Below are 27,500 nucleotides of genomic sequence, written 5' to 3' on the forward strand. Positions count from 1 at the left end.
GCTGAGAGGGTGAAAGCTCAGAGAGAAGAGACAAATCCTCCTGCCAGAGGAGCCCTGTCCAGAGCAGTCCCCAGTGCCTGTTGGTCACTCAGCCACCGGGAGGATTGTGGCCATGGCTGCCGTTGCCAGTCTAGAGCTCTCACTGTAGTGAGGCAAATTCATTGAGTGAGTCTCGGCGACCACAGCATGTGAGAGCATACATGGTCTCTTTCTCCAACCCCAGGGTTCCCTTCTCTCAGTCAGAGCCAGGCATGGAAGGGCTTCATGGGGGTTGTTTATGAGGCAGCAAGCTAGCTGGGCGTGGTGGCGCACGCCTTTAGTCCCAGCGCTCGGCAGGCAGAGACAGGTGGATCTCTGAGTTCGAGGCCAGCCTGGTCTACAGAGTGAGATCCAGGACAGTCAGAGTTACAGAGAGAAAGTGTCTCGAAAAGGAGGAGGAGAAGGAGGAAGAGGAGGAGGGGAGGAGGAGGAGGAGGAGGAGGATGCAGTAAGCTGAAAAAAGCCCAGAAGTTAAGAGCAAATGCTCCTGTTGCTGAGGACCTGGGTTCAGTTCCCATCAATCACATGGTGGTTCACAACCATCTGTAACTCCAGTTCCAGGGCATGCAATGCCCTCTTCTGGCCTTCATGGACCTCGGGCATGCATGTGGTGCACATACATACATGCAGGCGAATACTCATAAAATACAAATACATATTTTAAGGGTTATTTATTTATATGACTTTTTTTGAGACAGCCCTGGCTGTCCTGGAACTTGCTCTGTAGATCAAGCTAGTCTTGAACTCAAAGAAATCCACCTGCCTCTGCCTCCCAAGTACTGGGATTTAAGGTAGGTATCACCATTCCAGGGAAAAAGATTTTGTTTTTGTTTTGTTTTGTTTCATTTGTTGTCAAAGGAGGCAGCAGGAAATAAGGACCATACGCTCGTTATTTCTGTCACCACGGCTCCCATGGTCAGCCATTTATTGCACACCAGGACAAGAGGACCCACTCCAGGGGTGGCCCTGGTCCCTCTATGCCATTGGGATCAACGTCTGTGGGAGAGATGTCCTGGTCATTCTGACTCAGCATTTTAATCGATTTCCAGTCCAGGGCAAGGCTAGTAGAGGACCCTAGGGAACTTGGCTGCATAGCCTTGGAACCAGAGACCTATCAGTTGTCAACCTTGACCCTGCTTCTAGTGGGGACTGTCCTTCCCCAGACACCCCTCCAGCAAGGTCCACTCATTTTAGGCTCAAATCTACAGAAATCACTTCCCACCTCACAGAGGTTGTACTCTATCCCTCAGCTTACCCCAGGCTCAGGGCAGGTGGAGTATGGGTTTGGGGTCTTTCCTGCGCTGTGAACAGCCTGAAGGACCAGTTCCTATGTGGACACTGTTCCCTCTGCATGGAGAATGGAATCAGCTAAAGTGTCAGGGCCCTTGGCCTACTCCATATAGAACATCCTTCCTCTCCATATGGGAACATCCTTCCTCTCCATATAGGAACATCCTTCCTCTCCATATGGAACATCCTTCCTCTCCATATGGGAACATCCTTCCTCTCCATATGGGAACATCCTTCCTCTCCATATGGGAACATCCTTCCTCTCCATATGGGAACATCATTCCTCTCCATATGGGAACATCATTCCTCTCCATATGGGAACATCATTCCTCTCCATATGGGAACATCATTCCTCTCCATATGGGAACATCCTTCCTCTCCATATGGGAACATCATTCCTCTCCATATGGGAACATCCTTCTCTCCATATGGGAACATCCTTCCTCTCCATATGGGAGCATCTTTCCTCCTGCCAGCCCGCCCCCCCCCCCCCCCCCCGGTCTTTTGAGAGAGGGTTTCTCTGTGTAGCCCTGGCTGTTCTGGAACTCACTCTGTAGACCAGGCTGGCTTCGAACTCATAGAGATCTGCCTGCCCCTGCCTCCCGAGTGCTTAGATAAGTTATGCACCCCCACACCTGGCTTTCTCTTGCCAGCTCTAACCCACCTTCCAGTCACTGAGAGCATGCCCCCTTTGATGACACCCTAGCCCTCCTCCCTCTTGTCACCCTGGGGACTCAACTCACTTGCTCTCTACCTGGGTGGAATACCTTCAAGGTGAGCTAGCTCAGCTCTCTCCGGGGTCTACAGAAGACAGACACTGGCTTGATGAGGAGCTAGGCTCCATGCTGTGGACTATGCATGTTAGCTGTGGTCACACCATTTTGTAAAGCCCCTCCATTTTGGTTAAACAACCACAATTCCCAAAACTAAAGTGGTTCGTTTTTCTGGATTTCCCTGCCCTGTCAATCTTTAGTGACGGCCGGCCAAGAGAAATATTTACTGATCCCTTGACATTCTTTCATTCACCACTTGTCCCTAGTCACCCCCAGCAACCAACAGAGAGCCTGGAGAAGAATCATTTCACTCCTCTTCCTCGTTTCCTAGACCCTTCTGCAGGCCTTTCTGCAAATGAATGGTTTCCCTTTGGCTGTCTTTACAGGGACCACAGCAATCCTGGGCCATCTCACTCTGTCCTCTCACCTCCAATTCCAAGCCTACCCTCCACATCTCCTTATACAACATCCATGCTCTGCCTCCACTTACTCTCCTCATGGCTGCCATTCTCAGCCCCAAGCTGGCCTGGGGCCACACTGCGTTCTCCCAGAACCTCCCAGGACAAGGCTCAAATCCCGATTTGATGGCCAGCATCCATCCTCTCCATCTCTGCAACACTCACTGTCCCGCTCCACTCAACTGGACCCAGTGTTAGGGAGATACCAACAGCTCACCACCACCACAGGCGGCCCTGGCCCCGCTACTCCCACACCTGCTATTCTGGGAAACCCCAACATCTCTTAGTGGTCTCGCTTTGACACACTTGCTTGCCTGCATACACACATACACACATACAGCACACCCTGGGAAGGTTTGGGGAAGGGATACACATTTTTGTTGGCGCGGGACATAGGCATCCAAACATTAGCTATTGATGTTCAGGACTATCAGACCAGGTAGCAGATATGGTCTCTTAAGGTCACTTCCGGTCTGGTCACTGGCTGGAACTAGCCAAAGAGTTGATAGAAGGAAAAATTAAGAGACTGGGAATCAGAACTTCCAAAGCCTTCTAGGGAACACAACTTCATGGGGATCGGGACCTTAGGCTTCACAAAGGAAACACGGAACCCTTGCTGGACTGGATGGGAGCGGAACTGGAGGGCGGGGCACAGAAGAGCATCGGTGGAGCCGGACTGGGGGTCCCGCTCAAGGGCATGTAGTACATCCCCTCCAGGGGCCCAGCCTCAGGGGCCCAGGGTAGCTGGAGACTGCCGAGGGCCGCAGGTTGGGGGACGGGGGCGACAGTGGTGAGCCAGGGATAGGCCCATAGGCCGGCGGGTAGAGGCCGGGCCCTAGGGCCAGCGGGGCATAGGCCGGTCGTGGCGGCCGGGAGAGAGAGGGCGAGGGTGGCAGCAGCACTTCCACGTACTGCCCGCTCTCGGGATCGAAGAGTAGCCGCCGCCTCGGCTGCCGCGGAGCCTCCACAAAGTAATAGCGACCGCTCTCCGGGTCTACCAGGACCTTCCCCGGCGGCGCGGTTCCTGGAAGCCTCCGCATGCCCTGGGAGGATGCAGGAGGCAGCCGGTCCGTGGGAGGCGCAGAGGCCGCCCGCGGGAGCGGTGCAGCCGTCCTGGCCGCCGTCGCCTGAGGCTCCCGCGGGAGGGGCGCCTGGACCGCAGCTGCAGGAGCCACAAGGGGTGTCTCCAATTCGGGTGCCGCCCCAAGGCTCGATCTGGGACATGCCTGCGGGGAGCCGGGGCGAGGAGGTCGGGTCTCGGCTGACCCTAAAGGAGACCTCTGGGTTGAGGTACGAGCGCCTCCTAAGGGGCTGGTCCGACCCTCGCGGTCCGGGACCAGGCGCTGGGCCTCAGCATCTCGGTCAGATTCTCCCCCAGCACCGCGTCCTTGGACACCCGGGGTTTTCTCCCGACGACGGCTCAAGGCTAGAGCGCCAGGCAAGCGGATCTCACTGCGAGCGAAAGGCTTCGCGGTGCTGTTCTCTGCCCTCCGCCTCGGGACCCCGCTGGAGTGGGAGACATCCTTAGAGGCTGCATGGAGGGAAGGCTCTGGAGACTCGTAGGGATGAGGTACTACCGGCAGGAAGTCCTTGAGAAAGGTGGAAGTGTAATGAGCCGGGGCGGGCGACTCCAGCGCCGGGAGCTGGTGCGCTTTGGATGCATCGCCCTCCTCCCCGCAGGCGTCAGCAGGAGGCGCGGGAAGCCCGGAGCCTGGGGTTCCCGCAGGAAAGCTTGGCGCGTAAGTGGTCTTAACCATCTTGCGCACGTCTCGCGGCCGCGGAATGGTCACGCGCGGACGCCCGGAAGCCGCTTCTCCCGAGGCCAAGGCCTCTGGGCACACATCGTCGTCCAGGATGCTTGGGAGATGACTTCCGGGCGGTTCCTGAGTATCTAGAACTGGAGACGGCTGCCTGCCTCTGAAGGCAATATCCTCATTTTCCAGTGTGAGCAGACACTGCGCCTCTGTGAGTTCTGGGGTCCCGGGTGCTGATGGTGTAGGCGGCTCCAGCTCCTGGGTTACACCATTCATAGCTTCCTGACACAATGCCGTCGACGAGCCCTGCGCACTAGGACCCCATGTCTCTCGGGGCGATGGGCTGTTCGTTTCGACAGGATGATGACCAGGTGACTCTCGTGGGAACAGGGCTGGCAGAGATCTGTCCCTACTCAGCCCTATTGCATCTCCGTCTATCGAATGCCGCACCCTCCACTGAGAAGGAGTTTCGGGACACGGATTCCCAACTCTAGCGACACCCTGAGTCCATTGGGAAGAGGTGGAGGGGAAGGGCTCCTTCTGCTGACGACTTCCTCGACTTCCTCGACGGCCGCATCCCGATTTTCCCACTCGGATGATGTTTCAGGGAAGGACAGGTTATTCATTCTCCAAACAGCCCTATGAGGTTGTGCCAGGTTCTGGGGGGACGGGCAGCGAGGACCCCGCCCGGCCCCGTTTGGAGCCTGCCGCGGAGGGGATGGGCTCGTAGGCCTCACAACCCTGCTGGGAACCATCCGGGAGCTTCTAGCATGGAAGGGAGGACTCCGTGCCCTCGGTACGGTTCGACCGGGAGTCTCACGAGGAAACTGAGTCTTGGATTCCTGTTCGTGAGCCTGCTGAATTTTCTCCTCTGACTGCAGAAAGATGCTGGAACTAACTGGACCCAGCGGTTCGGTCCCGGGTGCCGGCTTGTCCCGCCGAATCGCCCGCTCTCTGAGGCTGGGCCAAGGCCGCGGGGCTCTGGCGGGGGCAGAACCATCGTGGGCGCGGGGTGGCCGAGACTTGGCCTCTTCCGGGACCACACGAGTGCTGCGTGCCGTTTCCTGAGGGTTCGTCGTGGGTTCTGGCTTCCCGGTGGCCCTAAAAGCGACATTGCTGGGGGCCGGGACGGAAGAGCCCAGTTTTCTGGCCAGCGCCGTCTGCACGATGCCCGCGGCGGCCTGCAAGCGGTTCAGAGACTCGTCCAGGGAGCCGGTGCGCAGGAGCAGTCGGGGATGCGGCGCGCGACTGTCCTGCGAGGGACTCCGAGGCCGCGGACGCAGCTCGATCTGGCGCTTGGGTACCGTGCGGGGTCTAACGGGCGCGGGGCGCTCCTCCAGGGCCACCTCCACACACTCGTACTGGCCTGAGACGGCAGGACTGGGCCCGCGGGGCGGCAGCTCCAGGTAGGTGGCCCAGCGAGAGCCCCCGTCGGGGCCTGCGGCTGCGGCGAGACTGAGACAGGCGACGCTGACCGGGGCAGCAGGGCACTGCTGAAGGCGGGCGCCATGGGCGGTTGTTCCTCCAGATCGTCCGCGTCCGAGCGGCTGAACAGAGGCCCCGCGCCGAAGATGACTTCCATCTCCCCCGACGGCAGCATGCGCAGCTGGGGCCGGGGCGGCTGCGGCCCGGAGGAGCCCGGGCCTCGCGGGAAACCCGAGCCGGAGCAGTGATGCTGGCGGCTATTCTGGGCGCTGACGGACAGGACAGGCTGCGCGCCCGCCCCCCGCCCAGGGGCCACCCAGAGCCAAGTCCCCCGGCCTTCTGTGTCCGGCCCAACGTCCGGGGGCTCTGGAGAACCCGGAGCTGTGTGGTACGAGCCGGACGAACTGGACGAATCCTGACGCCGTGCAGGGCCAGGCAGCCGCCTTGAGAGCCCAGGAAGGGCTGGCGGGGCGAGCGCAGTCAGCATGGTGGGCCGGACACTTAGCACTACCTCCCCTGGTGCCTCCGCCGCCGGTGGCGCCTGCACTGTCCCCGCCCCGCCTGGATGCCGTGGGGTCAAAGCGTCTTAAAGCGCCAGTGTCCAGCCCGAAGCTAGCGGCGTTGGCAGCAGAGACCTAAGCCCTGGGCCCTACCGGGTAAAAGCCCTTTGCCCAACTTTCTCCAGCACAGGCGGAAGGCGGGTTGGGGCTCCAGACTTTGGCTGACAGGCAGGTGAGAGGAAGGCAGGCCTAGATTTGGAAAGGAGCAAGCAGCTAGGCCCAAGGCCACCTGGCACCGGTGGGAAAACTCTGGCCTTGCAAGGGGCTTACCTGAGAGGTTCAGGGTGTGAAATCTTGAAGTTCCATATCCTCAGCCCCCAAGTCTTTACCATCACAAAGAAACTCCTCCATGGCTTCCTTAGCTACAATCCCTCTGCTCCCTTGACTTCCCTCACGCCCACCTTTGGTAGGACAAGGAGAATCAGAATGACTCTCCTAACTCTGCTAGGACTAGCTAGACTCATTGCTCTTGGGGAGACCAATAGGGAGGAGCTGGAGTGGGGATATCACAAAGCCTCTTAGCACCCAGAACGAACCTGGGGGACAAACCAACCACTGGAGAGGTCCCAGGCTCACAAGGCTCTTACTCCAGTGTCCCACATGACTTCCTTCCCCGTAGGGAAGCAGCCACCAGCTGTCATTATGACAATGGGACACCACTTGCCCTTAACTCCTGGCTTGAAGGTCCTGCTATGACTCAGGCTCCAGCTGGCCCTGAGACTGAGGCAGAGGACCTGCCTTCTTTTCGCTCACCCTCACACTGACCCAGCACAGGCCAGTCAGTCTTAAGCAATCGTAGTCTTGTGGACCTCGTTCCCCACGATCACTTAGGGGCACCCTCGGTGAAGGCTTCTGAAAGGATTTAACCTTTCATCCTATCAAGGCCTGCCTGAGCAACCTGAGCAGGCTGTGGTCCCCTCCCTGATTTTGGTTTTGTAACTTACGTCCTCTTTGTGAGGGTTTTTGTTCTGAAGTGCAAGAAGTGTAGGAGCGATTTGTATGGCTGGTATATAGTACGCTTCTTCTTTTATACTTGTTTTGGGGGTCGAGACAGGGTTTCTCTGTGTAGCCTGGCTGTCCTAGAACTTGCTCTGTAGACCAGGCTGGCCTTGAACTCATAGAGATTCGCCTACCCATTTCCCAAGTGTTGAGATTAAAGGTGTGCACCACCACCGCCCGGCTCATACATGTGTTATTACCTGGGTGGCTTCTAGTTTCTAAGATTCACTGTGGTCCTGGAGCCCAGTCTTTAAAGTGTCTGCTCAAGCTACACCAACATACACACGTGCTTGCGCACACACACTCTATTCTTCCCTAGCCCTATAGCCAACCCCAGAGAATCACATTTATTGGAGTCCAGGTAGGGTGTGACTGGGTTAACCCGGGCTGTGTACAGAGAAAAGGACTAAGCACCAAAAGCAAGCAGTAGTTCCTGCTAGACCCCAAGACCCAGCTCCCACCCCATTCCCATCAGCTCTACCCTGTCCCAAAGCAGTACAGCAGCAGGGCAGGAGTCTTAAGCGGCATTTCCTGAGCTCAGAAGAGGCTGTACAGTGGTGGTAGTCACCAGACCTCTTCCCCATGCAGCTCTGGTGCCTTGATTTGCTCTTGGAGAGGTGCAGGGACACACAGGGGTGGAAGGAAAGAGCTGTCTCCCCAGAACAGAGACGGTAGAAGTTGGGCATTACAGCTAGAGAACAGGAAGACAACCAGCATTTTATTTTTCCCTGGGACACTGGCGGCTACGGGCCCGACGTGTTCCGGAGGCTTTCTTATGCTTCTGGTCCAGCACCTGGGCCATGTAGTCTCTCCTGTTGCTTCTGGATCCGGAAGTCAGACACGTGATTCCTGCAACGGAGCCAGCTGGTCGTAGGCTGGACGGCCCTGGGGAGGGGCCAGAAGTCAGGCTCCCCACTTCCATCAACAACCCCCAAGCCTGGCCCGCCCCTCACCTGAAAATCTGTTTCTGCTGGCTGATAACTTGCTGCAACTCTTTAATCTCATTCTCTTTGCCATTAAGTATATCTTCTTGCTTTATAATGTGAGACTCAATTTCTGTGGGGGAGAGAGGCAGGGGGGAGGGTGGTTCCCATCTCTCGGGCCCCTCCTGAGCTGAGGTTTCCCTTGGGAGGCTTTTCAGAACTTTGCTCTTGATGCTCAGAGGTTATCCTTGAACGGCTGCCAGTACCTCAGTATGAAGAGTGTCTTTCTGTATTGGAGACTGAACCAAGGGCCTTACACATGACAGGTAGGTGCTCTACTACTGAGCTACATGCCCAATCCTTTTTGGGCTTTTTGTTTTGTTTTGTTTTGTTTCGCGAGACATGGTCTTTCTACATAGGCCCAGCTGTCCTAAAACTCACTCTGTAGACCAGGATGGCCTCAAACTCCACAGAGATCCGCCTGTCTCTGCCTCCTGAGTGGGGGCGATTAAGGGTGTGTTACCCTCTATTATTTATTTATTTTCTTGAGGCAGAGTCTCTCCATTATGTAGTTCTGGATGTTCTGGGACTTGCCCCATCTAGATCAGGCTGGCCTTGAATGCAAGAGATCCACCTTCCTCTGCCTTCCAAGTGCTAACTAGCATGTACCACCACACCCATCTACTTTCTACTTGGTTTTGAAGCAGAGTCTCATTAAGTTGACCAGGCTAGCCTTAAACTCACTCTGTAGTCTTGGTAGGCCTTAAACTTTTGGTCCTTCTGCTCTGGGATTACCTCAAGGTGCTCACCACAAGGCTCTGCCGTATCAGCAAATGTAAGGGGTCTTGGGAGTAGAAACCATGATTATGTCAGCAACTTCACCACTCTATTACAGACCTCACTCAGGTGAGGATGGGCAAAACCCTGGCAAAGAAGCAGGCCAAAGCCCTGGCCCTTAGGTGCTGCCCCTGGGTCTTTACACTTCCTTGGTAAGATCCCTGCTCTAGAAACTGCAAGCCCTGGCCTCCCTAGTGCCCTTTCCTGTCCTTTTCTCCTGTGCCCAAGTCTAATGTATCTCAGATGTCACTCATTTGTCTTTCTACAACTAGGACATAAGGCCCACAAGGACAGGGACTAAAACCGTGCCAGGCCCTGAGATCTGTGTACCGTGGAGTGGATGAACAAGACGGCCCTAAGGACTCTGGGATTGGAAACATCAACTTTGGCCACTTCCGTTCAACCAAACCTATTAAGGACAGACTGGATGCCCAGCCCTGTGCTCTCAGGGACTCTGGGGGGAGATGAGGTCCTTGACCCCATCAGACATGTGCTTATTCCCCAGAAGAAGAGTTAGGACTCAGGAAGTAAAGGCTGGACAGATGGCTCAGTGGTTAAGACTGACTGCTGTAATAGAGGACTCTGAATTGGTTCCCAGAACCCATATGGTGGTTCTTCACTATGTTAACTCGAGTGCCTGAGGATCTGGGCATCCTCTTCTCACCTCCACAGGCACTAGGCACACACATGGTGCACATACATACATGCAGCCAAAACACTCATACACATAAATCTAAAAAAATAAAAAATCCTCAAAAAACAAAACTCAGAAACTACACTGAGGGTGTTGGCACCTACCAGTGATCCCAGCACTTGGAAGGCAGAGGTGAGAGTATTGGGAGTCCAAGGTCTCCTACCAAGTTTGAGACCAGCCTGGGCTAACTGTCACAACAGAAAAATAAATAAATAAAAATAAAGACTTGGGAGTTGAGGGCTGGCTCATAACTGGAACACTTGCCTAGCATGTATAAGGCACGTGAGTGCACATGCATACACACACACACACACACACAGAGAGAGAGAGAGAGAGAGAGAGAGAGAGAGAGAGAGCAAGGGAGGGAAGGAGAGAGAGAAGAAAATAAAAACTAATGACAGACAGAAGAGGAACAGGATGAGGCCACACACTTCAAGATTGCTCACACTGATGAGGTAGTGTTAGCATGCTGGGTTAGCTGCTTTTTAGGGCCTGTAACTCATATGTAAATAGTCCCTCTTCCAAGGGAGCATGGAGAGAACAGTGACGACAGCGATGGAAAAGCCTCTCTCCTAATAAAGCACACATTCAATACAATGATTTCTGTGTCTTGGGTCAAAAATCCAAGGTGCCTATATGGATCTGAGAGCACTTGTTTATATAACTTTCCTTCGATGGAGCCCTGGAAAATTCTGATCACATGGGGCGCAGGGGTGGTGGAACATCCCACTGACTAAAAGGCTGCACAGGCCTGGGATTACAGTTCACCAGTACAGTGCAAGCTTATGCTTAGCATGCAAAGGCCTGGGTTCGATTCCCAGAACCGTTAAAGAGAGAAAAAGACAGGAAAGTGTTAGGCATGGTGACACATGGCGGGAACCCAGCACTCGGGAGGCGATGGCGGGAGAGTGAGCTCAGAGTCCTTCCATAGCAAGTTTGAGGCCAGCCGGGGACGCATGAGAACCCCTCTCAAAAAAGGAGGTGAGGGCCGGGTGGTGGTGGCGCATGCCTTTAATCCCAGCACTCGAGAGGCAGAGCCAGGCGGATCTCTGTGAGTTCGAGGCCAGCCTGGTCTACCAAGTGAGTCCCAGGAAAGGCGCAAAGCTACACAGAGAAACCCTGTCTCGAAAGAAAAAAAAGGGGGGGGGTAAGGAAAGCTGGATCATGGACTGGATGGTTAGGGACATTGGCTGCTCTTCCAGGGGACCTGGATTCCATTCCCAACACCCATGATAGTTAACAATCTTCTGTAACTTTAATCTCAGGGAATCTGATGCCCTCTTCTGGCCTCTGACGGCACCAGGCACACACAGAGTGCACATGTACAAAAGACACCCATACATATAAAATAGTAAGGTGAATAAACCTAAAAAAAAAAAATCTGTCATTAAGTTAGAGAAATATAAAAAAAAAAAAATGGAGAGTGAGAAATGGGGAAGGGTTTGGTCTGTAAAACGCTGGCCTTGCAAGCATGAGAATCTGACTGAGGTTTACGAATCCATGGGAAATGCTGGCTGTGGTGGCCTACGCTCATCATCCTAGTGCTGGAGAGGCAGAGGCAGGAGGATCCTGGTTTCTCTTGGCCAGCCAGCTTAGCCAAATTGGTGAGCTTCTGCTGTGGAGTTAATCTTCTCTACAATGTGTAAATTATGCTGTGTAGCTGAAGTTTTCCTGTGTTCTGCCCAGTCTTCATGGAATTGGAAGTTTTCCTATGTCCTGCCCAGTCCACAGCCGCTCAGACCCAAGTAAACACACAGAGGCTTATATCAATTAAAACTGCTCAACCATTAGCTCAGGCTAACTACTGACTAGCTCTTACACTTAAACTGAGCCCATTTTTGTTAATCTATATGTCACCACGTGTTCTGTGGCTTTACCTGTGTGCCATTACATGCTGCTCCCTGGACAGTGGGCTGGCGTCTCCTGACTCAGCCTTCCTCTTCCCAGAATTCTCCTTATCTGCTTTATCCTGCCTATACTTATCTGCTTATCCTGCCTATACTTCCTGCCTGGCCAATCAGCATTTTATAAACCAATGTACAAAAGCATTATTCCACAGCAATGCTGTGATTAGTTTAATAAAGAAGCTGATTGGCCAATAGCTGGACAAGATAAGGTTAGGTGGGAAAAACCAGACTAAGGATACTGGGAAGAAGGGCAGAGTCAGGAGTCACCAGTGAGACACAGAGAAGAAACAGGAGGTGCAAGATAAAAGAGAGGTAACACCATGTGGCAGAATGTAGATTAATAGAAATGGGTTAAATAAAGTTGTAAGAGCTAGTTAGCAATAAGCCTGAGCTATTGGCCGAGCATTTATTATTAATATTGATTTATAATTAATATGATAAATAACTGTGTTGGTTATTTGGGAACTGGCAGGAGGGAAAGAAACCTGTCTACAAGCTTCAGGCCAGTGAGAGAGCCTTTCCTAAAGGAAGTGGGTACCACTCCTCAGGATGATACTGGAGGTTGTCTTCCAGCTTCTATGTGCATGTGCACACATGCATACACCCCATACATGAACACAGACAACTTAAGGGGAATAGGGGCTGAGGAGGTGGTTCAGTTACTAAAGTACTTGCTGTACAGCAAATGTGAGGACCACAATTTGGATACCGAGCATCCACATAAGAAGCCAGATGCAACTGTGTGTCCCTGGAATCCTAGTGCTGAGGAAGTCAAGTCAGTGGGTTCCTGGGGCTTTCTGGGTCTCTGCAGTCTAGCCAAAATTGGCAAGTTTCAGGTTCAGTGTGAGACCCTGTCACAAGAAATAGGGCAGTGGGCCAGTGAGATAGCTCATCAGGTTAAAGTTCTGGCTGGCAACTGGAGGACATGCATTCAATCTCCAGGAGCCACACAGTGGATGGAAATGTGAAGGCCAAATTTTCCCTCACCCCCATATGCTGTGGGATGCACATGCACACATACACACCACACACAAACACACAAGAAACTGTAATACAAAACCACTGCTTTAAAAAAAATATGTCAGGGGGTTGCAGAGTTAGCTCAGTGGTTAGGAGCACCTGTCCCTCTTACAGAGGAGGCTGTCAAGTCCCATCACCCATATGGCAGCTCACACGGTCCCAGGGAATTGGAATGCCTTCTTCTGGTATCTGTGAGCACCAGTCATGCATGCAGTGCAGATATATACATACATGAAGACAAAACACTCATACACATAAAATAAAAGAAAAACATGATAATGTGGAGAGTGACTGAGGAAGCTGCCTGACTTTGACCTCTGGACCTTGCACACTCACGCACATACAATCAGGTAAGTACATATACAAGGAAGGAGAAAAGGAGGAAACTCCAACACAAGCTCCAGCCAGGCAGAAATGTTGGTGCATCTAGATTTCGGAGGAAATCTGGTCCCAGAGGCACAGGGTAGAAAACAGGAAAGAGACCCAGGTAAAGGTGGGAGACTTAGGGACTCACTGCATGACAGGAGGGGCCAGAGCCTGCTTCTCAAGGTCATCTGGATAATCGGGATTAATTACATCTAAACTCCTTTGGGAAAGAACTAGAAATTTGTGTGACTAGCTGGGCATGGTGGCACCTGTTAATTCCAGTATTTGGAGGCAGAGGTAGGAGGATCTCTGTGAGTTCAAGGCCAGCCTGGTCTACATGCCAAGTTCTAGGACAGCCAGTCTCAAAAAAGAAAAAAGAAAGGAAGGAAGGAAGGAAGGAAGGAAGAAAGGAAGGAAGAAAGGAGCTATGTAAATATAAAAACAGAACTGAAATCACAAAGGATCAGGTAGGAGTATTGACTAAAGTGAGGTTCACAGCACCATACTGGCTAGGTAAGGGCTTGTAGCCCATTAGAGAGGTGCAGGACATTCTGTGGAGAGGCGCCAGACCCTGACCCCATGACACATGGAGAGCCCTAGGGCCTGGGCTGATTTTGCTAGAAAAGATGTCTCTGGCTATACCAGGAAATAACTCCAGTTGTCTGGGTAGGGGAGATGTTAAGGGAGGTGGAAAGGACCCAGGGGTGGAGGGACCCAGTGGGTATGAGACAGTGACTCTGTTGGGCTTCAGAAGGCCTTGACACCCATGATGCCTGTCAGCCTGCTTGCCCTGATCAAGAGAGCAGCCTGTTGGCATTTCTTAGAGAGTGCGGTGTATCGCAGAAGGCTGTGAGTGCCTGAGGACTATCTAGCGCCCCATGGGGGAGCTCACCAGGAAGGGACCTTGACCATCTTGGGCTCAGGCTGGTCTCTGGCCTATTCAAGATCTGCTACAAGAATGACCAGATTTCATGCATGGAATTTATGGCTGCTTCGGAGGCTAAGTAACAAGAGTTTAGCAGTCTCTGAAAATGAAAGGTGTTCCTGAAGGCTAGGACAGCCGTGCCCAGCTCAGAGCACTCTACAGAACCAGCAAATGGCCAAAGACATGTACATAGCAGAGCTGAAATCCGGTGGCCCAGACATAATTTACTCAGTGAATAAAACACTTTCAAATTGCCTAAATGAGTTGCCTACACTAACAATTTGGAAGTTTCCATTAAAGATGACTTGAGAATTCTTTTTTGTTTTTGAGACAAGGTCTTACACAGCCAACAACGGCCTCAGACCCCTAATCTTCCTTCCTCCACCTCCTGAATGCTGGGACTAGAAGCATGGGCCACAACACCTGGCTTCTAGATTCTTCTTTTAAAGATCTGGTGACCCTGGGTTCTGTTCTCATGGGAGGGGTATGGCTTTCATGAGTCCCCCATTCCTACCGAGTCCCTTGATCCTAAGACCAGCTCGCAGTAGGACTGCGCTTGTTCTATGGTTCCTCTAGAAGCAAGGTTATCAATCGGGTACACGATTTCTAACACTTATCAAAAATGGGAAAAAACAAAAGGTGCACTAAGAAGGTTGTATGTTTCAAGAAAAATGGGAGCGAGCCCGTTTCTTTATGGCTGTGAAGAATACCGCACACCGATTTCATCCATCATTTCCGTGGCCTGCCTGGTCCCTGAAGGCATTTTCGAAGGTGTGACCCGCCTGGACTTGCCTGTATCCTCAGCCGGGGGCAGAAGTTGGGGTAGAACCCTGATTTTGGCACAGGCATTGGGCTGTTGGGAAAGAGCCCATGTATGTTAACGTGGGGGGCAGCACGTGCCTCCCGCCTACCATTACACTTGCTGATGAGCTGGTCCTTCTTGCTAGACTCCTGCAGGACTCTGTTCTTGATACTGGAGAGCCTGCGCAGGGAAGTGAAGATGAAAGGGCGGGCAGGCGGAAGGGGAGGAGCCAACAACCGCCACGCCCCTTCCTGTGGCCCACTCACTCACGCTTTCTCAAAGGCCAGCTTCTCTTTCTCCAGCTGCTTGGACAACACCTCCACCTCTCCCAGGGCAAACTGTAACTTCTCCTCTTCCTTGGCCAGGAGGGCTTTGGTTTTGGCATGAGCAGCTTTCTCTTCCTGCAGGGGAGGTTTATCCCTCTTTATCCCAAGCTTCCTTGGGTCTCTCAGGATCCCTTAACTAATCTCCGTTCTCAGAGGTGCACGCTGAAGCCAGGGTGCAGGGAAACTCTACCGGACTACAAGGGCTTGAGGTTCTGAAAGGCCAGTGCTCAAGGAGTCTACCCAGACACAGGGATCTTGGGGAATTGGGAGGAAATTAGGAGTCTGCAGAGGCCGTTACTCACCCCCAGTTTCTTCTCTACTTCCTGGAACTCTTCTTTACTGACAAAATTTTCATCCTGGAGAACCATCTGCAACAGAGCCAGGCTCAGGAAGGGGCTGGGACTAAGGTGGGAGGGGAGCCCTCTAAGGACCAGGACAAAGGACGGATAATGAAATGATGTCCAGGACTTCAGTCAGGCCTTAAGGGACGGGAGAACTCAGCTCCACAGATTTACGGAGGCCCAGCTCTAACTGCTGCCTGCAAGGAGCCACCAGCCTCCTGGAGATGGCTCAACCCCAGCACTTAACGCTGTATGTCGTTGGGGAAAGCCCAAGGGACTGGAGTACACAGAGGGACCCCTGGACCCAGTTTTAGGAAGGATCAGGATTGCTCTCAGAGAAAGTGACATTAATCCTGATATCTGACTGCTAAATATGATAACTAGAGAAAGAATGTTCCAGGTGGTGGAAAACATGCCAAAGTGAGCTGCCAAGAGAAAGATCTGGGAGCCATCGGGGAATTGAAGGTAACTGAGTGCCCACAGAAGCATACATTCTGTTGAAATAGGCAGAGCGCGCCTCTCATAATCCCCCTCGAATCTAACTTCTCAGAAGGGAAGACACTGTCTAAAAATCATTAGCGTGAAAAATATTTTAGGTTGTGAGCCTAGTCTTTAGCGGCTGAGCCATCTCTCCAGCCCTAGAGTGAAAAATAGATGTGAAGCTAGGTTTGGTTTTTTTTTTTTTACTTTTTATTTTTATTTTTTTGCGCTAGAGAAATATCTCAACAATGCTACCAAAACAGAAAAAACAAAAAACTATGAGCTCCTGCTGGCCAGCAGCGAGGCAACCTGTGACGCCAATGCTTGGCACCCATTAGCTCAGGCTGGAAACAAACGGACATTGAAAGGTTTGGAGACCCTTAAACCAGCACCATGAAAGGGCCAAATTTGTATTAGCACTGAATTTGACACTGGGTAGGAGTGAAGCTTAAGGAATAATCTGGTTTCTGTGCTCAGGAGGCCTTGGGGAGTCAGTGAGGTCATCTCCAATGAACGTGGAGACACTGAGGTTCAATGATTATCTACCAGTCCCTTCAGCAACCGGGCAGAGTGGGTAACGTTGTCTGATTTAGGTTAAATTCAGCAAGGCACCCGGTTCCTCTTGGTTCCATTTCTAGCAGCCAGGTGAGCCCCGCCCCCAGGATGACGCCCTCCGCAATATATTCTAGCCACGCCCCCTACTCCAAAGAGGGCCTGGTCCCGCCCCTGCCGGTGGGGCCTTTCCCCGCGCTCTGGCTGCATACCACATTCCTCAGTTGGTGGATCAGTTCCTCCTGAGATTCAATCACGTCCCGCAATTGATCGAAGGCGAGACACACAGATCCGGAGCCCCCCTGCGACCACCCAAGGGGCGTCGCCATCTTTCGCCCCCGCCAGCTCGTTGGAAATGGCCTCCGGCTGCGTGCCCTACCCGACGCCAGCCAATGAGAATACGACGCCACAGAGCACCCTAGCAACCGGGGGCGGGGACTTCCTCTGTTAACAAGGCCGAGGACCGGCCTTAAGAAAGCCTCCGGGGCGTGTGGCTCAGGGAGTGGAGCGCTTGCCGGGGAAGAGCTAGGCTGGATTGCATCCCCAACAATGCAGCAACAAACGACTGGGCGTGGTAGCTTAAACTGGAAACCTCAGCTTTCAGGAGGCTGGAAGATTGTGAGTTCAAGACCAGCCTGACCTACATAGAAAAGCCTGCCTCAAAACTACAAAACCCGCTCAATGGAAAGAGTGTGTGCTTCTAATTAACATGCATGGAAAGCCTGTAATCCTTCCACTTGGGAGGTAGAGGCAGGAGAATAAAAAAGTCAGTCATCTTTTCATACATAGCAAGTTCAAGGCTAGCTTGGACAAGGCTACCTTATCTCCACAACAAAACAAAACCAAAAAATGAAAATCAAAACCTTATAAAACAAGCCGGGGGTGGGGTGGGGAGCTAGAGAGATGGCTCAGCAGTTAAGGGCACTGACTGCTCCTCCAGAGGACCCAGGTTCAATTCCCAGCACCCACATGGCACTCACAGCCATCCACACCTCCAGTCCCAGTAGATCCACCATCTCTGGCTTCCACAGGCATTGCATGCAGGGTATACAGATACACATGCTGGCAAACACTTGTACAAATATAATAAAGTTTCTTATATTAAAAAAATAAAACAAGCCGGGCGTGATGGCTGTTGCCTTTAATCTCAGCCCTCTGTGAATTCCAGGACAGCCAGAGCTACATAGTGAGGCTTTGTCTCAAAAACAAAACAAGGGGCTGGAGAGATGGCTCAGCAGTTAAGAGCACCGATTGCTCTTCCAGAGGTCCTGAGTTCAATTCCCAGCACCCACATGGTGGCTCACAACCACCTGTAATGAGATCTGGCATCCTCTCCTATACAGATAATAAATAAATAAATCTTAAAAAAAAAAAAAAAAAACAGAGAGGGGATGTTGGCTAAAGAAGCAGTCAATAGAACCCCCTGCTGTGGACAAAGTCTGCAGTCTATACTGTCCTGTAGGGAGTCACTAGCCATACCTGGTTCTCAAACTGCTACCATGGGCTTAAGAATTTCAGAAAAAAAAAAATCTTTTGAGATTTATTTTTTGTGAGTGTTTTGCCTACATGTATGTCTGTGCACAATGTCTGTGCCTAGTGCCTGTGGGGAGTCAGAAGTGGGGGCTCAGATTCCCTGGAACTGAAATTAGGGATGGTTGTGAGCCACTCAGTGGGCGCTGGGAACTGAGCCTGGGCCTTCGCAAAGAGCAGGTGCTCCTAAGCGCTGAGCCATTTCTCCAGGCATGTGCCTAAGTCTTTCAAAAATCATTCATTTAACTTTATTTTATGTGCACTGGTGTGAAGCTGTCAGACCCCCTGGAACTAGAGTTACAGACAGTTGTGAGCTGCCACATGGGTCCTCTGGAAGAGCAGCCGGTGCTCTTAACCTCTGAGCCATCTCCCCAGACCCAAGTGCCTGAGTTTTTTGTTTGTTTGTTTGGTTGGTTTTGGTTCTTTGAGACAGGATTTCTCTGTGTAGCTTCGGGGCCTGTCCTGGAACTCACTCTGTAGCCCAGGCTGGACTCGAACTCACAGAGATCTGCCTGCCTCCACCTCCTGAGTGCTGGGATTAAAGGCATGCACCACAGCTGTCTGGCTAAGTTTTTAATTTTTGAAAAAAATTGTTAATTTGTGTGTGTGTCTGTTGTATGTGTGTGCATATGTGTGCAGGTGCCCATGGAGGAGAGGAGTTGGATCCCCCGGAACTGGAGTTATAGGTGGTTGTGAGCCATCTGATGTGGGTGCTGGGAATTGAATTCTGGTTCTCTGGAAGAGCTATGCATGCTCAGAATCACTGAGCTATCTCTCCAGCCCCCTGCCTAAGGAATTTTTGTTGTTGTTGTTGTTGTTGTTTTTCGAGACAGGGTTTCTCTGTGTAGCTTTGCACCTTTCCTGGAACTCACTCTGTAGTCCAGGCTGGCCTCGAACTCACAGAGATCCACCTGCCTCTGCCTCTGGAGTGCTGGGATTAAAGGGGTGCGCCATCACCGCCTGGCTCTGCCTAAGGATTTTTAAAGTTTTAAAGTTTTTTGGTTTGTTTGTTTTTTTTTTTTTGCTTGTTTGTTTAAAAAAAAACTTTAGTTAGAATTTCCATTTTAGGAAAGTGTTCTACTCCTGAGCTACATCCTCAGCCCACAATTCCAATAGCTACATGTAGCCAGTGGTCACTGCATTGGATAGTATGTGCGAAGGTGCCCTGAAGATTGAGGCCTCCACACAGAGCTTGCACAGAACTTTGTCTAGTAAATGAGGCTGTTCATCCGAGTTACCCCAGACAAAGCTCCAGTGTCCCCCACGGCAGTGACCCCTAGGATGCCTCCATGAATTCTGCTGTGTCTCCTCTCTCAGATCTTCCTGAGAAGTCGCTTCATGTCCTTGCTACTCAGTGTTCACACCAGTCTGAACAGGCTTCCTTGAATGTATTTGGGACAACACCCGGAAGGGCAGGAGGCTCTGACAACCAGTCCCCCATTTGACCAGGGTTCAAGTCCCAGGACTCACATGCAGCTTAAGTCTCAGTGATCTCTTCCAGCCTCTGGCAGGCTCCAAGCACACAGATGGTACACAGATATCTATTCAGGCAAAGTTCTCATACACATAACAATAATTAAAAATATGTCTAACTTTGCCGGGCGGTGGTGGCGCATGCGTTTAATCCCAGCACTCGGGAGGCAGAGGCAGGAGGATCTCTGTGAGTTCGAGGCCAGCCTGGTCTCTTAAGAAAGTTCCAGGAAAGGTGCAAAGCTACACAGAGAAACCCTGTCTTGAAAAACCAAACCAAAAAAAAAAAAAAGTCTAACTTTTACAGAAAAGGAAGAGAACAGAAAAGTACACCCAGCCTTCTGCTGTATTCTTTTGGCTACAGGGACGGAGACACAGACCCCACACCCAGGTTTCTTTGACTGTTGGGGACCAAACTGGTGGTGAGCACTTTCTCTGACAATGAGCTCCACCCCCTCCCTCCTCTCCCCAGCTCTTCTCCCTTTTTCAACAGGAACAGTGTCAAAGGATTTAGGTTCCTTCTTCTGTTCGGTGAGAAAGGGTCTTGTATAGCCCAGGCTACCCTTGAACTCCTGACCCAGTCTCCACTTCCCAAGTGGATTACAGGCCTGTTCCACCACACCTATGTTGTAGTTGTCTTTTGTTTTGTAGATGTGGTGTTTTAGACATTGTCTCTGTGGTGGTTTGAATAGGAATTGGCCCCATAGACTCATGTGTTGGAATGCTTGGCCCATAGGGAGTGGCACTATTAGGAGGTGTGGCCTTGTTGGAGGATGTGTGTCACTGTGTGCGTGCGTGCGTGCGTGCGTGCGTGAGAGAGAGAGAGAGAGAGAGAGAGAGATGGGGGCGGGGCCTTGAAGTCTTACATGTTCAAGCTGTGTCCAGTGTGGCACAGTCTCCTGCAGATGAAGATACTGGACTCTCAGCTCCTTCTCCTGCACCATGTCTGCCTACATGATACCATGCTTCCCACCATGATGATAATGGACTGAACCTCTGAACCTGTAAGCCAGCCCGAATTAAATGTTTCCTTTCTAAGAGTTGCTGTGGTCATGGTGTCTCTTCACAGCAACAGAAATGCAAACTAAGACAGTCTCCATATGTCTCTCCTGCTGACTTTGCACTGTGGCTCAGGCTTGTCTTGAACTTGCAGCAATCATCATCATTCACACTCTCCTGGGGTTCTAGCTGGGAGTCACCCATTCATCAGACTCTCCTAGAGCAGCTCTTTTCCGAGAAAGTGGCATGTTCCCTCAAGGCTCATCTCAGTCAAAACCAGGCTAGAACTTCGTCTACTGGACGAGTGTGTCAGTAATCAACTATAATTAGTAGTCTTATAGTATGACAGTGCAAAGAAAAAGATAAATAAGGAGTTCAAGGGGGTACTTCACCAAAGCTGGTCAGCGTGTGTGGACATGTTCTAGAAGCCTGTGGTAACAGGGAAGCAGTTCCCGGAAAGAAGGACCAGTAAGGTTTCTGGGGCAAGACTGGCCGCAGCAGAGTAACAGGGTTAGTCAGAAAAGATGGACAGAGCTGGTTCTGCTGCTCGAGGCTGATAATCTCAGCTGCCTGGAGGCTGAGGCAGGAAGACCAGAGTTCAGGCCAAGTTAGGTGACTGTCTCAAATTTTTTTTTTCTTTTTTGGTTTTTCGAGACAGGGTTTCTCTGTGTAGCTTTGCGCCTTTTCCTGGAACTCACTTGGTAGCCCAGGCTGTCCTCGAACTCACAGAGATCCACCTGGCTCTGCCTCCCGAGTGCTGGGATTAAAGGCGTGCGCCACCACCGCCCGGCCTCAAATTTTAAAAAATAATTTTTTTAAAGATTGTTTATTTATTATGTATATAGTGTTCTGTTTGCATGTATCCCTGCAGGCCAGAAGAGGGCGCCAGGTCTCATTACAGATGGTTGTGAGCCACCATATGGGTGCTGGGAATTGAACTCAGGACCTCTGGAAGAACAGCCAGTGTTCTTAACATCTGAGCCATCTCTCCAGCCCTAAAAAATTATTTTTTAAAGGCAGTGGTGGTGCATGCTTTTAATCCCAGCACTAGGGAGGCAGAGGCAGGAGGATCTTTGTGAGTTAGAGGCAAGCCTGGGCTACAGAGTGAGTTCCAGGACAGAGAAACCCTGTCTCAAGCATAAAAAAAAAAAAAAAGGACATAGCTCAGTGGCAGGGCACTTACTTAGCACACACAAGTACCTAGATTAAATTCCCTGTCTGTCTGTCTGTCTCTCTCTCACCCCCCCCACACACACAGCTGGGTAGTGGTACTAGAGAGATGACACCAAGTATTGCTCATCTGGTTCCCAGAACTCACGTTAGGCAATTTACAAAACAGCTGTATGCAATTCTAGCTTCAGGGGATCAGCTACCTCTACTTCTGTGGCCAGCCCCACTCAAGCCAGGCAGCGGTGGCGCACGCCTTTAATCCCAGCACTCGGGAGGCAGAGCCAGGTGGATCTCTGTGAGTTCGAGGCCAGCCTGGTCTACAGAGCGAGATCCAGGAAAGGCGCAAAGCTACACAGAGAAACCCTGTCTCGAAAAACCAAAAAAAAAAAAAAAAAAAAAAACCAAAACAAAATCTTCAAAACAAAATGTTATCTATGGCTCAGAGGTTAAGAGCACTGACTGCTCTTCAAGGGGTCCCGAGTTCAATTCCCAGCAACCACATGGGGGCTCACAACCATCTGTAATGAGATCTGGTGCCCTCCTCTGGCCTGCAGGCGTACATGCAGACAGAACACTATACATAAGATAAATAAATCTTTAAAAAAAAAAATGTTATCTACGATTAGAACTTGGATGTAGCATGAATCTTAAAAGTTCTTATTAATAAAGAACAAACTTGAAGCCAGGTATTGGGGTAAACACTGGAAGATCAGAGAGACAGAACAAGCCACAGCTAACCTCACCTGGCCAACTTCTCAGCTGATCTTGTTTTGTCAGACTGGAAGCCTCTGTGTCCTCATATCCGAATGGCTCTCAGCTGAACTGTGCTGCTCCAAAGCCTGAAAGCTTAACCAGCCAAACGCTTCTAGTTTCTGGTCCTCATGCCTTATATACCTTTATGCTTTCTACCACCACTCCCTGGGATTAAAGGCTCACTTTCTGGGATTAAAGGTGTGAGTCACCATGCCTGGCCGTTTCCAATGTGGCCTTGAACTCACAGAGATCCAGAGGGATTTCTACCTCTGGAATGCTAGGTTTAAAGGTGTGAGTGCCACCCTTTTCTAGCCTTTGTGTCTAGTGGCTGTTCTGTTCTCTGACCCCAGATAAGTTTATTAGGGTGTACAATATTTTGGGGGAACACAACACCACCACACTTGGATGATTTTAGTGCTGGGGATGGAAACAAGGCACTGAAATACCAGGCAAGGGGGTGAAGCTGCGACTGTAGAAGTGGACGGTGGTTTGGGAGTGTGAGTCTAATGCAGTCAGAAGTTTGGATGCTCTGGAGTAAAAGCCCAGACTTTCAAGGCAGAGTAGTACACACCTGTAATCCTGGCACTAGGGATGTCCAGGCAAGAAGATGAGGAGTTCAAGGCCAGCCTGGCCTTCCCGAGACCCCCTCTTCTAAAAATAACCTCAAAATGAAAACCAGTGAGACAGTGGTTCTCAGACTTCCTAATGCTGCCACCCTTTAATACAGTCCTTGTGTTGTGGGGACCCCAGACCATAAAACTGTTTCGTGCTACTTCAGAACTGTCGTTTTGCTACTGTTATGAATCGTATGTGAACATCTGAAGTGTGACTCCCCAAGGGGTCTCAACCCACAGGTTGAGAACTACTGTCTAGGTGTGTGCTCTATTTGTTCCTGTGTTCCAGCCCACCTTGAACACAGGAAGTTCTCAGACTTAGCTGAATTTAGTTTTGTGTGTATGTTGGTCCAAGTAGGAGATGTACCCTGTTGGACCATGAAATATTAAATACCATGAATGGTATTTTTAAACCAAGACTTTGCTTAATATGGGCCACTGGGAACAAAGCCAGAAAAGAGCTCAGTAACACGGATGTTTCTGATGCTAAACCTAGTCTTGATCTGGACTGGCTGTGGTGGCTGCCATTGCTATCTGAAGTCCGGAAGGAATCCTCAGAAGTGACTCTGGTTCAGGTGAAGTTGCGCCCTTCACCTCCAGACACCCTCTGTGGGTTCATTCCTCTCTTCTGTGCTGTTTCCAAGCCTCTGCCGCCGCCGCCATCTTCAGTGAAAAGAAATAGATTAGGTCGCTCCTCGGCATTTGGCTTCAGGGTATCACGATGTTTTATACATTTATTTCAGGATAGGAACTGATTTTTATCAACAGGGTCTTTTTTCTTTTTCCAAGACAGGATTTCTCTGTGTAGCCCTGGCTGTCTTAGAACTCACTCTGTAGACTTGAAACTCACAAAGATTGGCTGCTGCTTCTGCCTCCTGAGCATTGGGATTAAAGGCGTGAGCAGCCGCCGCCGCCGCCACCACCACCGCCGCCACCACCAGCAGGCTTATTTTCACTCTTAATATAAGGGTGTTGTCATTTTACATGGTTCTTGCTGAAATTTTATATATAAATTGTTTCCAAACTCCTCCCTCCAAAACAAAGCGTCCACTTGCTGCTTCTCCAGAGGACCCAGGTTAGGTTCTGTTCCATCACCCACATGATGACTCACAACTGGAACCCTCTTCTGGCCTCCAAGGGCAGTGCACACACATGGCGCACATACATACATGCAGGCAAAACACCTATACACATAAAAAATGTGATAAATCTAAAACAAAACAAAAAGTCCTTAGCCAAGTGGCGGTGGCACACACCTTTAATTCCAGCAATTGGGAGGCAGAGGCAGGCGATCTCTGAGTTTGAGGATAGCCTGGTCTACAGAGTAAGTTCTAAGAGTCAGAGCTACACAGTGAAACCTTTTCTCAAAAACCACTCCCCATCAAAAATATCTGGAATTCATCCCGTTAGTATTATGTACTATTCTAAACACAAACTATTCCATGGTGACACCTTTAGTCCAAAGTGACTCCAAACACGAGGACTGTGGTCCAAGGACAGAGAGAGAAAAGCCATAGGTTGCATCTTGTATATAAAACTCTTTAATGTTTACTTTGTTAAAATACACTCATTTCAGATGCAGTGGATCAGGTGACCAACTTTTTCGGCATTTTCACAAGGGTCATCACTCCTGACTGGTCACAGAATACTCCCACCTCCAAACACCGAGACTACGTGATGCAAACGGAGACTCAGTGTACACAGTTACTCGGTGACCACTGCATGAGGTATCAACAGTGCAGGCCCACACATTACGATGTAGAGTAACGGCCCCTTCCCAAAATAAATCTATTAGGACACCAATCTAATAGCTTAAATGAATACGAAGTAAGTGCCAGCTCCTGGGAGGAGCAGTGCATGCAGAGACGATGGGTGGGTCTCAAGGAACTCCTGGCAGCGCTAGTTCTGAGGAGAGTGAAGAGGAGAATGAAAGCAGCCTGCGGCTCAGCCGGCCTGCTGGATCCTGTTTCCAGCAGGGTTTGGCATTTCTTGTCATTTCCAACAGTTCCCATAAACATGCATAGTTATACTATTTTCTTACCGGTCACTTCTCCCAAGCTGTGCGGCCTGGAGCTGATCAGTGAAGCTTACATGTTTTCCTGGCTTGAGCAGATGAACGAGGACATGGGCTCCTTCAAGCTCTACTGCTCCTTCCAGGGAGAAGGCTTTTCTCTACTAAAGAGAGCACCTCATCTGAATGTCAGTTTCTGGTCCTGTGTGAGCCCTGTTTCTTAACCTCACTCCCATCAATCTCCATTCTGGAGTCTCAAACTGTGAGCCGCACTGACAGCAAGAAAAGCCATATCTAAAGGGTTTACACTGCCAGGAAATCTCATAAGAGACACAGGCAAGAGTACAGAGCTTATTTTACCAACACGTGGACAACGTATCTAAATTATAAGCAAGGAATTAAGAGTTTAACACAATTCTAGATAGTGCCAAATAGATTAAACTACCCCTCAAAGCAAATATAGTTCTTTTGAGGAAACAAGAAATGAGTACTGTAGTCTATCAGAAATAAACAAAACAGTACCACCAGGCTATAAGGGCAGACAGTTGGTGTGACAGTTAATGGAGCTGAGTTAGATTGACTCTGGTATCATCACCACAGATAATTCATCACTGCCATGATATCCATAAACTATTCAAGGGCATCTAGGAGAGGGTGTTACCCTGACACACCAGTTTCATGATGGTCTACTTTCTAGCCGAGGCTGAGAGAGGAACACTTTGCACTTTTCCATGTCTAGGAACTTTCCATAAGTTTGTTGGGTTCATGGGTACATTTTACAACATATGGGTATTGCTGTTGTTTGAGACAGGGTTTCACTATGAACTTGCTATGTAGAGCAGGCTGGCCTTGAACTCATAGTATTCCATCTGCCTCTGATTCCTGAGTGCTGGGTTGAAAGGTGTGTTTCACGATGCCTAGTACATTAACAAAGTAAATTCCCTGTTGCCCATAGGTTAAAGAGGTTCTCAAAAAATTTGGAAGATGCCAGGCAGTGTTGGCACACACCTTTAATCCCAGCACTGGAGAGGCAGAGGCAGGCGGATCTCTGTGAGTTCAAGGCCAGCCTGGGCTAGAGTGAGTTCCAGGAAAGGTGCAAAGCTACAGAGAAACTCTGCCTCAAAAAAAAAAAAAAAAAAAAAAAAAAAAAAAAAAAAAGAATTTAGAAGATAAGTCTGGGGATGCAGCTTAATAGGCTAGCATGCACAAAGCCTTGGGTTCTTTCCCCAGCACCACGAAAGCCAAGAGTGGCACTAGCATTCCGGAGGTAGAGGCAGGAGGATTTCAGGCAGTGGTGGTGGTGGTGGTGGTGGTGGTGGTGGTGGTGGTGGTGGTGGTGGTGGTGCACACCTTTAATCCCAGCACAGGAGGAAGAGGCTCTGAGTTCAGGGCCAGCCTGGTCTGCAGAGCAAGCTCCAGGATAGCCAAAGCTACACAAAGAAACCCTGTCTTGAAACAAACAAATCATCATCATCATCATCATCATCAAGGGGTCGGGTGTGGTGGCAAACACCTTTAATCCCAGCACTTGGGAGATGGAGGCAGGAGGATCTCTGAGTTAGAGGCCAGCCTGGTCTACAGAGTGAGTTCCAGGATAGTCAGGACGACACAGAGAAACTCTGTCTAGAAAAAAAAAAAAAAAGTTCAAAGTTTTTGGCTGTATATCAACTTTGAGGCCAGTCTGGGATACATGAGACCCTATCCAAAAAAGACACAGAACATAAACCTACTGGTCCTCTCATTCAGTCTCATGATAATCTGGGCAGCTCAGTTACTCAGATCTGACACTGCCCTCCACAGAAAGGCACCATCACACAGCCAGAGCAATCAATGACTTTGTTCTAGAAAGAGCTGCTTTTTCTGCCTCTGAAGGTTTTGTATCAAAGGGTCCTGCTTTATAAAAAATGTGCATGGGTATTTTGCCTACAAGTATGTCTGTGCACTATGTGCATTCAGTAGTGCCTGTGAAGGCCAGAAGAGGGAGCTGGATCCTCTGGAACTGGAGTTACAGGATGTTGGGATCTGCCATGTGGGTGTTGAGAACTGAACCTGAGTCCTCTGGAAGAGCAGCCAGCGTTCTTCTTAACCACTGAGCCATCTTTCCAGCCCCGGTCCTGCTTCTAAAAGACCAGTGGGTAAGCAGTCCTGAAGGGACACAGACCTGCCATGGAAAGGACGCAAGCTGGTCCTGGGGGTGGGGGTGGGGGCGGAGGTGTCCTGGGGACAGAGGCATCCTAGGGGAAAATCTCTGCTTTGCCAACTTGGCTAGAATCACCTGAGAAATAGGATGATTGCTCACATTTTGTACTTCCTCACCTAGTCACATGACCCAGGCCAACCACTTCTCATGTTCTGATTCATAAAAGAGGTGATGCCCCAGCTTCACAAATTGCCAGGAGGCTTAAGTAAAACAAAAGCAGAACAAACCAGGTGTGAAAGCCACTGCTTTGAGTAGGCACTCCGTAAACATGAATGAATGAAA

The 27,500-nt window shown here is 50.6% G+C and overlaps 2 protein-coding genes across 6 annotated transcripts; both read right to left on the reverse strand.

The window, feature by feature from the left end:
• Positions 1-1,898: 1,898 nt before the first annotated feature.
• On the reverse strand, positions 1,899-7,408 carry Prob1 (proline rich basic protein 1). The gene is given in 4 exon segments (XM_028886831.2): positions 1,899-3,324; positions 3,327-4,826; positions 4,829-5,752; positions 5,755-7,408. Coding segments are annotated over 4 exon segments (3,069 nt in total). The 5' UTR covers positions 6,227-7,408; the 3' UTR covers positions 1,899-3,151.
• Positions 7,409-7,988: 580 nt separating this feature from the next.
• Spata24 (spermatogenesis associated 24) lies at positions 7,989-16,944 on the reverse strand. Of its 5 annotated transcripts, none has more exons than XM_028886832.2 (6): positions 16,684-16,942; positions 15,401-15,466; positions 15,043-15,173; positions 14,882-14,952; positions 8,252-8,354; positions 7,989-8,183 (listed from the first exon to the last, which is right to left on the reverse strand). In XM_028886832.2, exons 1-6 carry the CDS (start codon positions 16,798-16,800, stop codon positions 8,072-8,074), a joined length of 600 nt encoding a protein of 199 aa, XP_028742665.1. In that variant the 5' UTR covers positions 16,801-16,942; the 3' UTR covers positions 7,989-8,071. The 5 variants fall into 5 exon arrangements, with proteins under 5 accessions (XP_028742665.1, XP_028742667.1, XP_028742668.1 ...); XM_028886834.2 differs by having other exon boundaries at positions 7,989-8,147; positions 16,684-16,931; XM_028886835.2 differs by lacking the exon at positions 8,252-8,354 and having other exon boundaries at positions 16,684-16,944.
• Positions 16,945-27,500: the final 10,556 nt, after the last annotated feature.

The sequence above is a fragment of the Peromyscus leucopus genome, chromosome 19 (assembly GCF_004664715.2).
Source record: "Peromyscus leucopus breed LL Stock chromosome 19, UCI_PerLeu_2.1, whole genome shotgun sequence".
In the NCBI taxonomy this organism is placed as follows: Eukaryota; Metazoa; Chordata; class Mammalia; order Rodentia; family Cricetidae; genus Peromyscus; species Peromyscus leucopus.